The sequence below is a fragment of the Schistocerca nitens genome, chromosome 3, assembly GCF_023898315.1.
Source record: "Schistocerca nitens isolate TAMUIC-IGC-003100 chromosome 3, iqSchNite1.1, whole genome shotgun sequence".
Taxonomy (NCBI): Eukaryota; Metazoa; Arthropoda; class Insecta; order Orthoptera; family Acrididae; genus Schistocerca; species Schistocerca nitens.
The window spans coordinates 447,318,582-447,336,015 of NC_064616.1; the positions used below are offsets into that span (position 1 = coordinate 447,318,582).

A 17,434-nucleotide genomic window follows, 5' to 3' on the forward strand; every position below is an offset into this window, starting at 1 on the left:
TTCTGCAGTCTCTCAGACAGTCAATCTTCAATTGGCATACAAACTTTCATTAGCATTCATGACATGAGCGACATCGGTATATGTTGAAGGGTGTCCTGAACAAGGATCATCTTTAACTTCCATCTGGCCATTTTTAAACCGTATGTACCACTTGTAACACTGAGTACAGCTTAAGCACTCATCACTGTAGACTTCCTGCATCATTTGGTGTGTCTCGTAAGTTTCATGCAAAATTTAATGCAGACACTTTGTTCCTCTAACTCTGCCATTTCGAAATTCACAAACTGTGTGACATAGCATTCCACTCAGTACAGCATTGAACCATAACTAACAGACATGTAACAATGAAACTTTCAGCAGTTACACATTAAACACATGCATGTGCAGGGATGCCAAATTCGCTCCAATGCGCCATTGCCTCAAAATTACGAATGTTCCGGAATTTTTTGAACAGCCCTCGTATAAAAATAATGAAATGAGTTCATTCATTTGCCTAAATCACTGTGCATTAAGCAATGCTGTACAGATGTATAGGTTTACAACTGTCACTATACTGGGCTTGATAAAGAGGGGTTAGGTTTTATTTTACTCATTACTCTGATTACTTTCTTTTCAATGTTCAGAATTTCACTGACATAACAAGAATGTCATCATATCAGTATGACATAGGAAATTTTTGACAGGAAAAGGCCAAGCTATGCCATTTTCAGATATTCTTTTGTGTGACTGCATCTGTCAGTTCCTGCATGAGATGGCACACACTTGTTATTATCTTGCAGACATGGCTAACATGTTCCTCCCTGTTACATCTGGAATCAATGTAAAACCATAACAATTTTACTGATTTACTTTCTAGAGTTTTAGTTAAACACAGAAATGGTTCAAATGTTTTACCAGAACTACAAAGATTCAAAGATAATCAATTCATTGCTAGTTCTAATTTTTCTTGAGTTGCCTCATGTGCTTGTATGGCATAATGGTGTGTACTGAGCAGTGCCATGTCATCTGCATAACACACTATTGAATTAGTTCCTACATGTTAAGGTAAATTATTAACGTCAATGATGAACAGAAAAAGATCACACATTTCCTTCAGTGAAGAACATAAATTTATAAATGAGATGAACTGTCTCTTGTTTTTTGAATAGGTCTTGATCATAGCTAAAGGTGGGTTCTGCATGCCATAAAATTCCAGTTTTGGAAGTAGGGTGTCAAAGGATATACAGTCAAAGACTTTGCTGAGATTATACAGTACAACAGATACCAAAGCTTTATTTTCATATGCAGTTACCATCTGGTTAACAATAGCAGTGACAGAAGGGAGAACTGATAGAGGTACTCAAAGTACCCTCAGCCACACACCGTCGGGTGGCTTGCGGAGTATGGATGTAGATGTACATGTAGACAGCAATAATGGTATTTTTACCATGTTGGAATTAAAATTGTCTGTTGGAGAGGAGATCAAAGTAGTTATTTAGTGGGTTGTACATAAGTAACCCAAAAACTTTGGAGAAAATAGGAGCAGCAGTAATTGGTCATTAGTTTTTGAACAGATGCTTATCTCCCTTTTTAAAGGTTGATATAACTAACAGTTTTGGGTTTATCAGGAACAACTCCTGATTCTAAACATGTTCTTCTGGAGTTGGAGAACCTTGACATGGCTTTTATAATATCTTTGGGGGTGACAACATTCCAGTGGAAGGTAAACCTTCTGTGTGGCTCAGTACAAAGCAGATCTAATGCACATCTGCTATTTTCCTTGATTTTGTTTTCCATCATGCTAACTGAAGTTAGGAAGTACTCGTTTACTCCTTCTGGGTCCCATACTGCATCTTGTGAGTGGAAGTGGAAATTTTCTTGATTGATATGGCATAAGCATTTATTGGGAGCACCTTTTAAATAATATTCATGAGTTTGTCTTTATTTCACATTCATAAGCTCCAATTACATTCCGACACATTTCTTCACCTTGTTTGTCTAAATCAATAACAGAATTAAATATACAATATTACTGAGTTGGTAGATAATATTACATATTAAAATGTCATACCATAAATTGAGATTAATGGAAATACCAAGATGCAATAAAATTAAATGTTGGAGGATTGATCATTACTAATAGAACAGACAAGGTACCTATCAGCAGCCAAGCATAATATACAAGGGATGATAATGTAATAAGCTTTTAGGTAAAGAGTATCTTCAGCTAGCTCCCCCGCACCTACCCCTCTTAATTCCCCTGCACACCCACCAACTTTCCGTTCCATAACCCCCCCCCCCCCCCTCACATTGCAGTATCATAAAAAATGATGCTGACTTATTTCAATACTAACAGTAGGGAAATAAGATAGGAGTGGAGTCTGAAGGAGTTTAATAGCTAACTGGGATGATCACTGGTGCATTAGATGTATCCAAAAAAATTTTTAAAGACAATAGATATTTAAGAAAAAATTTTTATTTAAAATTATATTAATAAGAAATAAGTAAAAAAATATACTGGTGAAAGATAAATTCAGCTAACTTACCAGTACACTGCCTAAGAAATTCATCATACTCAAAGCCCGGCATACATTTTATTTCACATTCATAAGCTCCAATTACATTCCGACACACTTCTTCACCTTGTTTGCATCCATGGATGTTTTCCATACACTCATCAACATCTGCACAGAATGACATGAATACTTTAAAATAGCAAGATCAACATTTGCTCCACTGTTCCAATAGACTGGTACTGTGGAAATTAACTCCATGCTCAATAAATCAATTTGTACATGGGTATACTGTGTAAAGTTGTTTACCATACACTGAGGTGAGAAAAGTCATGGAATACCACCTAATATTGTGTTGGATCTCCTTTTGCCCAATGTAGTGCAGCAACTCAATGTGGCAGGGACTCAACAAATTGTTGGAAGTCCACTGCAGAAATATTGAGCCAGTCTTCCTCTATAGCCGTTCATAACTGCAAGCAGTATTTTGTGCATGAGCTGACCTCTCAATTATAACCCATAAATATTGAATGGGATTCATATCAGGTGGTCAGGGTGGCCAAATCAATTGCTTTAACTTGAATTTTCTTTGAACCAGTTGTGAAAAACTGTGGTCCAGTGACATGGCGCACCACACTCAAGCCCTACTATCAGCTCTTACCATCTGTAACCAGAACTCATCTGGTCAGATGAGTTCTGGTTTTCCAGTCATCTATGGTCCAACTGATATCGCCCATTAGCGTCAGATTTCACCACACTGTCCTAACAGACATATTCCTCATACATCCCAGACTAATTTCTATGGTTATTGTATGGAGTCTTGCTTGTCTATTAGCACTGTCTACTCCACACAAACACCACTGCTCTCGGTTGTCAAGTGAAGACCATCAGCCACTGTGTTGTCCATGGTGAGAGGTAATGTGTGGATTTGGTGTACTTGGCACACTCTTGACACATTGGATATCAGAATACTGAGTTCCCTAATGACTTCCAAAATGGAATGTCCCATGCCCCTAGCTCTGACTACTATTCCTCATTCAGAGTCTGTTAATTCCCAGTGGGTCACCATAATCACACTGGTAACCTTTTCAAAATGGTTCAAATGGCTCTGAGCACTATGGGACTTAACATCTGAGGTCATCAGTCCCCTAGAACTTAGAACTATTTAAACCTAACTAATCTAAGGACATCACACACGTCCATGCCTGAGGCAGGATTTGTACCTGCGACCATAGCAGTCGCGCGGTTCCGGGCTGAAGCACTTAGAGCCGCTCGGCTACCGCGGCCAGCTGTAACCTTTTCATATGAATCACTTGAGTACAAATGACAGCTCTGCCAATGCACTGTCCTTTTATACATTTTTAATACTACCATGATTTGTATATGTGAATATTGCTATACCATGACTTTTGCAACCTTTGTGTATAGCTACAAGTCATGACCAAGCACTGTATCTTTTCATGTTGATGGAATAATATACAATGGAAAAAGACAAGATATTCCTTACTGAGTTACCATTATAAGATCATTTTCCATTTACCTTCAAGTGACATGAAGCCACTGGAAACATGAGCCTAGATGTCCCACAAGAATTGACTGAAATTCTCTGTAATTAAATTTGGCCATCAAGTGTCAAGAACTGTAATACTGTTTGTATATCTATGTGATGCTGAATATGTAAATTTTAACCACAAACATTTAATAAATAATTACTCTTCAGAAATGATGGTTTTGTAAGGTGTTTACGCTTCAGAAAACTGGCATAACCAAAAAATACCTGAAGAATTAAAAAGTACGTCAGCTCTGACTCAACAGGCACACAAAATCTATATATGTAGACAGGAAAAAATCATTTATTTTTATGGAAAATTTCTGCAGAAGTATTTACATATTTTTGTGGAATTTTTTGATGATGCAGTGTTAATTTTCTGTGGGCCTATTTTTTTCTATTGTTCTTTACATTTGGCTTCTTTCATTGTTTCTCTGTGTTATATTTAGCAGGAGTATCAGATGGCTACCAACAGACTGAATAAATCTGCAAATTAGTTTGCCCAGATTTCTCAACAGTTTCACAGCAATACTGTATTCTGTTGATGGGGAGTGTGGATACTACTCTTTAAATTACAATGGAGAATATTTGAGGTTGATGGTCTCTCTTTCTCTCTCTCTCTCTCTCTCTCTCTCTCTCTCTCTCACACACACACACACACACACACACACACACACACACACACACACTGAGAATGATTTAATAATACAACAGGGGTATATTACAACATTATGATGAGTTCATCTATAAATATGAGACAAACTGAAATATGGTTGTAAGTAATTATGCCACACTATAAAACAATGGCTATAGTAATCTTGATTCAGTGTAGTGAATCTAACACGGGAACCTCCCCATCGCACCCCCCTCAGATTTAGTTATAAGTTGGTACAGTGGATAGGCCTTGATAAACTGAACACAGATCAATTGAGAAAACAGGAAGAAGTTGTGTGGAACTGTGAAAAAATAAGCAAAATATACAAACTGAGTAGTCCATGGGCCACATAGGCAACATCATGGACAATGTGAGCTCAGGAGCATCGTGGTCCCGTGGTAGCATGAGCAGCTGCACAACGAGATGTCCTTGGTTCAAGTCTTCCCTCGAGTGAAAATTTTACTTTCTTTATTTTTGCATAGTTATTACCTGTCTGTTCATTCATTGACGTCTCTGTTCACTGTAATAAGTTTAGCGTCTGTGTTTTGCGACCGCATCGCAAAACCGTGCGATTAGTAGACGAAAGGACGTGCCTCTCCAATGGGAACCGAAAACATTTGATCGCAAGGTCATAGGTCAACCGATTCCTCCACAGGAAAACACATCTGATATATTCTATACGACTCTGGTGACGGCATGTGCGTCACATGATAGGAATATGTTGTCGACCCACCTAACTTGTACACTTGGCGAATGGGTAAAAAGATTCTTCTACCTTGCCCGATTTAGGTTTTCTTGTGGATGTGATAATCACTCCCAAAAAAGTGATGAAAACATAAACTTAAAATAAAAAATTAAACTTTTCACTCGATGGCAAATTTGAACCAAGGACCTTTCGTTCCGCAGCTGCTCACGTTACCACGAGACCATGGCACTCCTGCGTTCCCAGTTTCCTTGATGTTGCTTATCTTGCCATGAACTACTCAGTTTGTATATTTTGCTTTTTTTTTCACAGTTCCACACAACTTCTTCCTGTTTTCTCAATTGATCTGTGTTCAGTTTTTCAAGGCCTATCCACTGTGCCAACTTATAACTAAATCTGAGGGGGGTGCGATGGGGAGGTTCCCTTGTAAGGGAGATAGAAACATATCGGTAATGTGTGTAATCTAAATCTACAAGTGTTACAAAAAAGTATAAATAGATGCACAATGAACTAGCAATCAAATGTCCCACTTTAAAACAATTAAATCTCATTGGTATTATAAAATCACTTTTAGGGATATAATCACTTTAAGGGATATCAACTATTAGTCATCTCTACAAAATGTATCACAGTACCATTACTTTGACGTCAATTAGTTATTTCATTATCATTTCCATCACATTGTTTGGGCCTCATTTTGTTACCAGTGGCAAACATTTTAGTTCTTCTTTTCCCCAATAGTGCTTTTTTGTTTGACTATTAGAAACCAAAAAGAAACAGTTTATTCCAACAGGGTATCATCTGTCTTTCTCACAATTAATAATGAATTCCACAAATGAGTATGAAACTATAGGTTAACAGATAGACTGATTGAAAGATATTAGTATCATTGCAATCAATTTAAAGTCACTGTAAATATCAATTGGACAGGGGGAATCTGATGTAGATGAAAACACTGGCTGAAATTATTGTAGAAAATAGAAGTATGTGGGTGGGATGATGGCAAATTTCTTTACTATATATGTGTAATATTGTGACACCATGCAAATTTAGTAATTCATCTCTGTAAACATAAATCAGTGACAGTAATATTAAGGATAACAACATGTAAAAATTCTTTATGCATGAATGCAATGACTATATAGCATTTGTGAAAATTTTTCTCACTCACAGTTATGGTTAAACAAGGTACTGCACTTTCCATTTTAGCATTTATTACAGGGAAAGACTTATTCCAATTATAAATTAACTTACCCTTTCTGTAGGTGGTGTGTTAGTAAAGCAGAGCAGCTTTGTCCATGATAGGAGGCAGATAAGGAGTAATTGCTGCAGACTGAAGGCAGTAGATGTAAATAAAAAAGTACATATTCTTCAAAAGAGTTACAAAGCTTCCAATACTTTGAATTAAATGTTCAGTAATAATTAAAAAAAAATATTATGCTAGATGTTAAATAATTACTTTACTAGCAGAAAAGTAAAATTCTTCATTAATTTGCATTTATGATATAAATGTGTTAGTTACATGCAATAGAAGTGCAGCAAAACAGAAAGAAGTTATGATTTTTAAAGAAATATTCAAAAATCAATCAAGTAATTTTACACACACCATGCCTAATACTGAACATTTACATGCATGTACCTTGAACTAACACAAACTCAAGATTAGACTTTCCCCCGACATGCATTAGTCAAGGATTAAAGAAAAAAATATTGGGAAACAAAACAACTGTTTCCAATAATTATTCCTCAATGGATCACTTGTACTCTCCTATGGCAACATATATTCTCTTATGCCAATATAATCAAAATTTAGTACATGTAAAAATAATAGCAGCTATTTTCACTCAGCACTATTCCTGAAAAAATATTCTGATTCAAGCAGTTAATCACTGTGTGAGCAAATACTGTCAAACAGTTCATAGTTAAGGAGCTATCATTCTCACTGAAGCATTCAGTGAATATTTGTGCTACCATAATCAGGTGATGCCAACAAAATCATGCTGCAAATTTGCTATTAATGTACTAGTCATTCTTCTTCACTTCCATCAGTGACTGCTGCTTTAGCACCATAACTTGCTGATATTATAAACAAAATGATTTCTGAGTACAAATTTGTTGTTTTTTCACATGTTGGGTGGACCATGATTCATAAATGTACAAACTCTTATTTTGATGATGGAAATTTCAGGATGGAATCAACAACAAAAATGAGTAAAGGCAACCAATCACCCACTGATTATTGGCTCACAAACTGAAGTATTTGTTACTTGTACAGAAGGGGGTAAAGTATGCTAGCACTAAAATCTTCAACACATTGTATAGTGATATTAAATGCTCGAGAGGTAATATGTTTTTGTAGAAGACTTTTCTGCAGAAATAAAAAAAAATCTGTTGAGAGTATGGTACTGAAAATTCTTGTTGAATGTAAGTAATTTAGGAGTGAAGTCAACAACTTCTGGATTAGTAGAGACATAAATAAGACTGAAAACGTTGCTAGTTTTTGGCCTAATCCTTATTCAAGCTAAAGTACACACACACACACACACACACACACACACACACACACACACACACGTGTGTGTGTGTGTGTGTGTGTGTGTGTGCACCCCTCACCTCCGCCCCAATTGTAAAGCTACATTGTGCAGCTTGGCAGGTAGACTAGGGTGCGGGGTTGTATCAGACAGTTTGTGTGTGTGTGTGTGTGTGTGTGTGTGTGTGTGTGTGTGTGTGCGCGCGCGTGCATGTGTGTGCATGTGTTACTCTAGTGTGACAAATAATTAGTCAAAAAACTACTGGAGTTTTCAGTCTTGTTTGTGTGCCCACCAACAACAAAACATCTATGCTATTCTGTGAATTCTTATCTTTACCCAAAATTATTTTTGTTTAAAACCTGTTAACTCCCTCATGTGCTAATAGAATTTAAGAGAAGAGTTTATTATGTTAATATTAAAATGTCCAACTTGAGAACTTCACTTAATTATTCATTTATTTTGTAAACATTCTAAGCTAATATTGCCAACAATATTTTTGTGCAGGAGACTTACAGAATCATGGTGAATCTGCTACTTTTTGTAATTTTCTCCTGATTACTACTACTGCACTCTTGTATTGGAACTATTAATATATTGTAAATGTATCTATATTTTACATATTGATTGCATATGTATATGTCTCTTTTTTACATGTACTAAGATTATATTTTATGTATTGATTTGTTGCACATCCAGATAAATAGTTTATACTTATGAATCTATGGAATGCATAAACCAATTTTAAAAACAATAAAAAAATAAAAAAAAAATAAAAAAATGTGTGTGCTGTTACCTTTTCTAATTTTTGTTTGATGTGTGATTTTCAGAGTTTTCAGTGCTGCATTTTTTGTGACACTTGTGCTTGTCAAACATACCTTTTGTGATATTAATTTCCTCTCTGCCCTTGATGAGAACCACTGAAATCTGTTACTATGACAAGGGACATTCAGCCACTTGCATGGCAAGGAAGGCCAACTTTGACTGTAGGACTTTGTAAGTGTGTGTGTGTGTGTGTGTGTGTATAAATTGGAAAAATTGAGCAGTGATTATAAGGTTTATTTTTGTCTTTTTACCCACTGTCCAGTGTCTTGAATACAAAGTGTGTGTTATCATAATTCAATGCATTATTTACACAGTAGTTTGTACATATGAGTGTATTTTATTTAGAAATACTGCCTCTCTCAAACTCTGCAGTATCCTCATCACCATCACACAAGCTGAGAACCATTATATTTAGTTTTGCACATGTAATCCATCAAAATAATAAGTAAGTTGTCAGCTACAAAGGCTATATTTTACATATATGAATTGACTATTTTTTAACATGGTCACAATGGTGCTCGAGGAGCAGGTGCGGATCAAATGGGGAGGGGGGGGGGGGAGGAGGGGAGAGGGAGGGTTCAAGGAACACCATCTCCACCCCTTCCAAAACATTACACATTTATATTTTATATATTTCAGTTTGCAAATTTCTCAGTTAACTTTTGATAAGTAAAGAACATAAAAACTAAGAGTCTTAATAATTGCAGAAATTCAAGAAAACTGAACTATTTCTTAATGCCGGGTACTTTTCAGTTGTTTGCCTGTAGGCTTGTGCATGTAGATTGCCTTGGAGAAAACTTTCCAGTTGGGTAAAGTAGAGCATTCACAGGCTAACTGTACCTGTTGCCAATGAGAAATTCCACATGGTTTGTGAGTACACAAGTAGAGCCGACAAAACACAGGAAGGTGAGTGCAGCAAGACAGAAAGGTAAAACTCGTCCAACAAATGAAAAATGATGGTGAGATTGCCATCACCAAATGGAGGTGGAAATAACTGAAACAAAAAGCACTCACCATGATTTACACACTTGCATAGCCATAGTCTGCAGACCTTTATTCGCAATGGTAGTGCTAAGTAAATTGCTGTTAATGGTGAGTGCACACTTTGATTTTATGCTATACAAATTATCACATTGTGAGGAACAGTGCTGCTATAGCTCTCAACACAATTATATGACACATCATCTTCTCAAACTTTTGTATGACAACTTTTAAAATAATTTATCTTTACGAATTGTATTTTTTGGAATTTATGCTGCAATGTTATATTAAGCACTAATGTAAACAAATTATTCTTACATTAACACCTCTTTTATATCTTAGTGTTGTGAAAATCCTATTATCTGTAGCATTGGAAAGTGATAGTGACAAAAGATTACATTTAGGGGAGGAACAAACCAACTGTGACCCCCTTACCCCAACAAACAAACAGTGGCTCCCTACCTGTGTATCATTTTTCCTTCTCTCTCTCTCTCTCTCTCTCTCTCTCTCTCTCTCTCTGCAACAATGTTTTCCACCTTACTATATGGGCATTTTTTTAATGTGGCCCTGCTGCCCCTCATTTAACCATAATACTTTATGAGACCAGGAAAAAAGATATATGCCTCATTTTATGAGGCCTTGCAAAAGCTTTACAGGCCCATTAAAAACAAATGTAGCATGCTGTCTTCAGGCAGTGTTTTGCTGCAAGACAATGGTTGATCAGTTCTAGTTTCATCAACTGAACAAATTCAACCAGTCAAATGGAGGTGATGGATCACATTTCCTACAGGCCACAGACAGAACCACTAGACTTCTACCTCTTCCTGGAGGTAAAACAGTATTTGGGTGGATGGAATTTCACCTCAAATGAGAAACTGGAACACTGTGATAGCATGACTCAAAAGATAAGCAGCAGTTTCCCCCTTTATTTATTTACTGTTGGGACTAGGGTAAACTGTATGCCATTACAAAAAAAGTCTCAATCAACATGGTAATGATTTTGTTGAAATATAGTCTCTACATTTAAGTAGTATAAGTACGTAAATCATTTTAGATATTCACACTTATTTTAAATTTGAACTCCATCAAAAACTGAAAAAATACAGCCTTCATATGTCAAACAATGGGATAATCTGTTGCTGAAGATTTGTGACTCAAACTCATGCTTATCATTCATGAAAGTGGCGAGATTGGACTGAGCAAATGTTGGGAGTTTATGCGGGCACTGATAACTGCACATTTGAGCACCCCACAACCCAGACATCATCATCATCACCACCATCTTCATCAAACTCATAAAAGTTGTGTACTTTCAGAAACTGCCATATATCCAAAAAAGAAGAATCTCAGGAGTCTTTTTTATCTTCTTATTAGTGGACAGTGAAAGTGACCTTTGAAATGAGGATCTACCAAAGGCAAAACATACACTGCCACCGTTATTAGCATGGTATAAGACCAATGTAAAAGACAAAAGCTTTTAATGTTTACCAGATCAGTTATCACTGAAGGCTGCATTAGCATGTATTTGTGTCAGTAAGAACGCTGGATTTGCATTTAGGAGAGGTGTCATAAATTGTCAAAACAGGCAATTGCTAGAAAAGTTCCTTGAAAAGAACACATGAATTTCCTTACCTACCTTTGTTCTATCCAGTATGATTCATCTATAATTATCTCATCACGCACACGACATTAAACATCAATCAACCTATAAATAGACAGCAAAACTTCACAAATGTCACTGTTCCAGTTACAACTCTCTGAGGCTGTTTGCAAGGGAATGGTCCAAATACACTTTACTGATGACATTACTGGCAGAGGTAAGTCATGCAGAACTAAAAACTTTTAAAATGTGTGCTATCGACTATGCTTAAGAACAGTCAGAGAAGCAAGTCTCTGCTAAGATAGGAGTATATTGCTTCCATCACCTTGATCTCCAGTGATTGTAGGAAGCAGAGCTTAATGACAGCAGCAGAACAGAAAAATGACAGAATGTACGTACTGCCCACAAAGCAAGAGGAATTGATGTCACCAGTATCACCAGTGGGTTTTGGGATGATTTCTTTTTCTGGTTCATCGAGAGCCTCTCAAACCTTAACTATGCCTCGTCACACTAAAATTATTTGGAAGAGGTGAAAATTTTTCTTTATTTTTATTTTTGGAAAAAAATAATATCAGTCTTTTTCAGGATTAACTTAAGCAACAGATAATTTTAGAGGTCTTACCTTCACATACTGCCAACTTCTTATTGAACTTGTATCCAGCTGGACATGAAGCAGAGCAAGTGAAATTTCCTTCTGTATTTTGACATACTGGTTTATCCCCTTGGCAATTATGAAGTCCTCTCTCACATTCATTTATGTCTGGAAATTTTTGGAATATTTAACATTGATGATATTTGTTGCAACAAAGTGCTGATTAAACTGCTATTTTCTTCTTTATTATTACCCTCTGATGAAAGTGTTCTTGAAACATATTCCAGCAAGAATTCATATATTTTCATTGTTCATCTGCTTTGGGTATAGAATACACTAAGATCAATAAGCATGTGTTCCTACACAGACACATGGAACAGTACATATAAACACAGATCATTAGAATATACAAGGCCTGTTACTTGCAGTAAGATGGTACTTTTCTATGTCAAACTACTACCATTAAACTATAATATTTGTACACACAGGGACATGACAGAGACTTTGTATCAGAACCTGTACAACCTACAGTGCTGAATATGCTTCAATGGAAAGAAATAGTATTGATCACCTTAACTTGTACAGAGATATTTGTTTAACTAGCATGCTTTATATTGAAAGCACCCTGTTAATTTTTTTCTTTTTCTTTTAGATGCATGTGAATTATTGCCTTCTTATATTGGATAGAATATAAAATGATACTACTGTAGGGTTAACAAACCTTCTCTTAGGGTGTAACACAGCTCACCCTTTTCATATACATGGCATCATGCTAGTAATAGATGTTGGCAAACAGGTAGATTCTGTCTTATACATTTCTGAAATGTATTTGCCACTGTACCACATCATTGGCTGCAATATAAGATCATACTGAGCATCTTCATAGATATCTGACTGGTTCAGTTAATATGTAGTTAATAGCACACAGTTCATTATAATGGATGGAAAACATATTTCAGAAATGAAAGTAACATCAGGTGTGCTCCATGGAAGCATAATAGGACATCTAATGATCTCAGCACACAGAAACAATGTATCAGATAGAATCAGCAGACCTATGGGATTGTTCACTGACAATGCAGTTGTCTGCGGGAAATTACCATAATTGGATGATTGTAAGGAAGCAGATAGACTTAGATAAAATTCCCTCTTGGTTTAATAACAGTTGCCCTCTTTAAATGTGGATAAATGTCACATAATACCTATTATGAAGATAAGAGAACTCAGTAGTATCCACTTACAAGATTATATATGAACATTTTCAGCATGTAAAGTTGTATAAGATTTAAAGAGTGAAGGTGTAGAGCATCAATGGTGTAATTTGTGTACAAGTGGAACGACAAATGTTCATAACAATAACAGCTATGGCCATCTATAGTTTTAATACTAAGAAGCAATATGAAAGGATTAACACATACAATTAGTATTAGGGTATGAATGAAAGATTTGGATTTGTTGAAGGCATTTGGGAAAGTTCAGTGCATCCGTAAATGCAAAGACACTAGTGTGATCAATTCTAGAGCATTGTTACAATGTTTGAAGTTATTATCTGGTACATATCACAGCAGACAAATTCCAAGTTGCTAGGATTGTAACAGGTCAGAATAGCCCATCCGAATGTGTAAGAGATATTATCGTGGAACATAAATGGGAATACCATGGCATAGTTCTCACAGAAAATTGTTGGGTAAATTTAGAGAACATTTATTTGAAAAAGACCACCATCTTATACCTGGCGTAAGGATCATGAGAATAAGATGAGAGAGATTAGGGCATACACAGAACAATACAGACAGTAATTTTTCTCTCACTAAATATGCAACTGAAATAGGAGAGAAAACCAATGATACTGGAATGAAGTCCTTTTCTCTATGCACTGTAAAGTAGCTAGTGGAGTCTCTATGTGGATGTTGGCCAGTGTGCTTCAAACTACAATAGTTAAAAAGTTGCACTGCTTCTTATTTCCAAACTGCAGCTTTCCAAAAGGAGTGTTGCAACTGAAAATTCCATAGAATGAGAAATTCATTCTGCAAAACCTTTTTGGAGTTAAAAATCTTGAAATTGTTGACAATCATCAAGAAATTTGTGCTGTACACAGATCAGATTTAAAGAGTGAAGGTGTAGAGCATCAATGGTGTAATTTGTGTACAAGTGGAAGGACAAATGTTCATAACAATAACAGCTATGGCCATCTATACTCAACAATGAACTGGAACAGGAAACTGACAAATGATTCATAAAAGGCAGCATTTTATGTTATCTCAAATGTTTGCAGATTTCTCAAGATGATTTGTATGATGTGGTGACCAAACAATTATGATAGCAAAAGTTCCCAGAATTTCTTTCTGAGAACCAAAAGGCTCACAGTACAACTGTTTCTCTGAACTAACTTTTTTGTTATGATGCAAAAGGTGAAGTTCTGTTGAATGGAATCTTGATTGGAGATGAAACTTAAATGTTTCTCATGCTAACACAGAGACAAAAGAGGAGTCAAGGATGTGGGTCATACTGTCTCACCCAACAAATCAAAGCAGTATGCAAACTCTATCACCCAGAAAGGTTATAACTATCATTCTGGGAAGTAAAAGGAATCTTCTTAGTGTATTTCATGAATTTTGTAAGGGTAATCATTACTGAAGCCTACTGTGAGACATGAGTAAAACTTATAGGAGCCATTCAACACTATAATGTTCAGCTACATTCTACCCAGCAAAGACAAAAACTGTTGCATCAGTTTAAACGAAACATTAATTTCAGACAACAGAATTTTATGTTGAGGGAATTTCTCAACTTTCTGTGATATGCAATACATGCTTAAATCTGAATGGTAATTATGCAGAAAAGTAGTGTAGTTTTAAAATTTTCTAATACATTTTCTTTAAAAATTCCAGTATTTTATTTATTGCCTAATGGGAGTTATTTTTGAGATAGCCTTCATGGCAGATAAACCACAACCTCTGAAGAGCTTTGATTATGTTCATTGACAAGTTTGAACTGCATGGAACAATTTGTGATATTCACAAAGGAAGATCAGGAAGATAGTGTACAGCTACAAGTCCTGCTTCGTTGGCTCTTGTGTTGGAAACATTATATAATTCTCCACAGAAGTCTGCTATGCAATGTGCACATGAAGTGGGTGTTAGCAGTACAAGTGTACGAAGAATTCTGAAAGATGAACAGTGGAAAGTTTACTTTCATGGTTACTGCATGTGATTAATGGTGATCCTGACTGCCAAATGCAATTTTGTGAGCAGTATCAGCAAATGGTAACTGATGACGAACAATTTGTTATGAAGGTAATGTGGAGTGACGAGGCACAATTTAAAATTAATGGAACCATGAATCAGCATAACAGTGTGTACTGGGCATTGGAAAATCCACATGTTTATGTGGATAAAGTGGTCAATCTACCACGGGTTCATGTCAGGTGTGGACTATCATCTAGGGGCTTACTAGGATCCTTTTTCTTTGATGCTACTGTCATTGGAGAAATGTATCTGGAAATGTTATGCACATCAATTTTGCCAGGTATACATACTTTATGGAGCTGATGAAAGGGTCTTCTACCAACAGGATGGGGCGCCACCACACTACAATCTAGATATATGAGCTTTCCTGGATGACAGTTTTCTGGAACACTATATTGGACGAAGAGGGTCCATTGAGTTCCCTCCATGGTCGCCAGAACTAACACCTATGGACTTTTACTTGTGGGGAACTGTGAAAGATAACGTCTATCAATGTAAGCCATGCATGCTGGAGGAACTTCACCAGGAGATTACAGGAACATGTGCAGCAATCTCCACTGTAACAGTGACTGCCGTAGTTGTGCGACCGCTCGTCGTTCTGTTATGTATATAACCACCAATGGTGAACATTTTGAACATTTAAAGTAACCATGAACTGAAGGTTGTACAAGATGTGTGATCAATTATTAAATGTAAAATAAACACGAAAGTAATATTTTCATTCCTTAAAGTGTGTATACATTTTTCTGGCAGACTCCGTACTCTCCCCAAAGTTATATCACAAAGTGATACTGCACTGCTCCCTGTCTCTAATCAAGTCCTGCTTTCAGTCCCCACACCAAATGAATAATTTTGATTTGAAAGACACGTCCCACATACCCAGCCAGTGCATCATACTCTAGACCTGTCATACTTACATCCTACTCCATTAGAGACTGGGTCATCTGTGAAGTAGCATTGTATCAACCAGCTATGCTGCAACCAGTGCACAGCTTTTTATGTGGGCATTAGTACCAACCAGCTATTCACATTGATGAATAGCAACAGATGAACTGTGGCTATGGGCATGGTTGACAACACAGTGACAAACCCTGTTACTGAGTGTGGTTGACCCTAAAGGCTACTTCTTAACAGATACCATCCAAATCATCACCTCAAGCACCAAATTCTCACAACTGTGCAGATGGGAAAGGGCCCTTGAACACATCCTTTAATCACAATGTCCCCTGAACTTAGTCTTCATTGATCTCTGCACCTATATGCTGTGTGCCTCTGTACAACACCTCCTCCCCTGCAGTCTGCTTCCTATTCCTATTTTCCTTCAGCCACTATGTTTACCCTGCAGCATAAACACACAGTCTATTCTGAACTACTCCCACCCTTGATATTTGTGTATAAAATTCCATTTGTGGTATCTCAATGTGTTTGATGAACTACTCATTGGATACACATATATTCTGCCAATGCACATAGTCTGACTATAAGACAGCGTACTTCCTGAATTCAGAAATGACTTCACATCCTTTCACTATTCTATACACATTTGTACTTATATAATGCACGGCACTAAGAACTTCAGAACACAATGAGTCCCTTAAAGAAAATTTCTCTTTTCATTAACTTAATGTGAGGAGAATATTATTGAAATAATCTTCAGATGAACAGACTGAAGGGAAAGAAATCAGAAAAACAGTTGTTTAGCTGTGCATTTATATTATAGCCTTTACACAAATAAATTTATGAAACTATGTCAACAACTTTACCTTCACAGATTTGGTCTGCTTCATTGAATGTGTATCCTGGTCTGCAATCTTCAGCCAGCACTTGTCCAAAGCACACGAATGATCCAATTGTATTTTGACATATACTGAAGTTTCCGCAGATGCCCCAGTTCAGGTCACATTCATCTATATCTTTAATAAGAACAAACACCTGACATGTAAATAATCCATTCAATCTTACAGAATTATCATTAGTTAGTGACTGGTGCTTTATGACAATTATTTGACATAGGGTTAACTCCTGTGAGTCACATGAAAACGTTGAATTGTATACTCGGTACATTTCCAGTCAACTATCTTTCATTTAAGACATTCATATTATATTATTTACTTTGGGATTATGCAATTTTCATTTGAGATGTCATACAAGACACCAAAAGGCACACAATACAATACAGATGTCTATTGAAAATAATGTAGAACAGCAGAGAATGTCATCTTATGAAAGCATAAAAGTGGTATATTTTCTTTCTGTAAGTTATT

The 17,434-nt window shown here is 36.3% G+C and overlaps 1 protein-coding gene across 3 annotated transcripts in view; it reads right to left on the minus strand.

Moving 5' to 3' along the window:
* LOC126248378 (fibrillin-1-like) overlaps positions 1 to 17,434 on the minus strand; it is a 647,044-nt gene that overhangs the window by 308,907 nt on the left and 320,703 nt on the right. For 2 of the 3 annotated variants that reach the window (XM_049949314.1, XM_049949313.1), the window contains exons 9-11: positions 16,934 to 17,083; positions 11,953 to 12,090; positions 2,526 to 2,663 (exon numbers count right to left, since the gene is read on the minus strand). In XM_049949314.1, coding sequence (XP_049805271.1) covers positions 2,526 to 2,663; positions 11,953 to 12,090; positions 16,934 to 17,083 — 426 coding nt within the window. The remainder of the gene's footprint in view (positions 1 to 2,525; positions 2,664 to 11,952; positions 12,091 to 16,933; positions 17,084 to 17,434) is intronic. The other variant, XM_049949315.1, reaches the window with a different exon arrangement.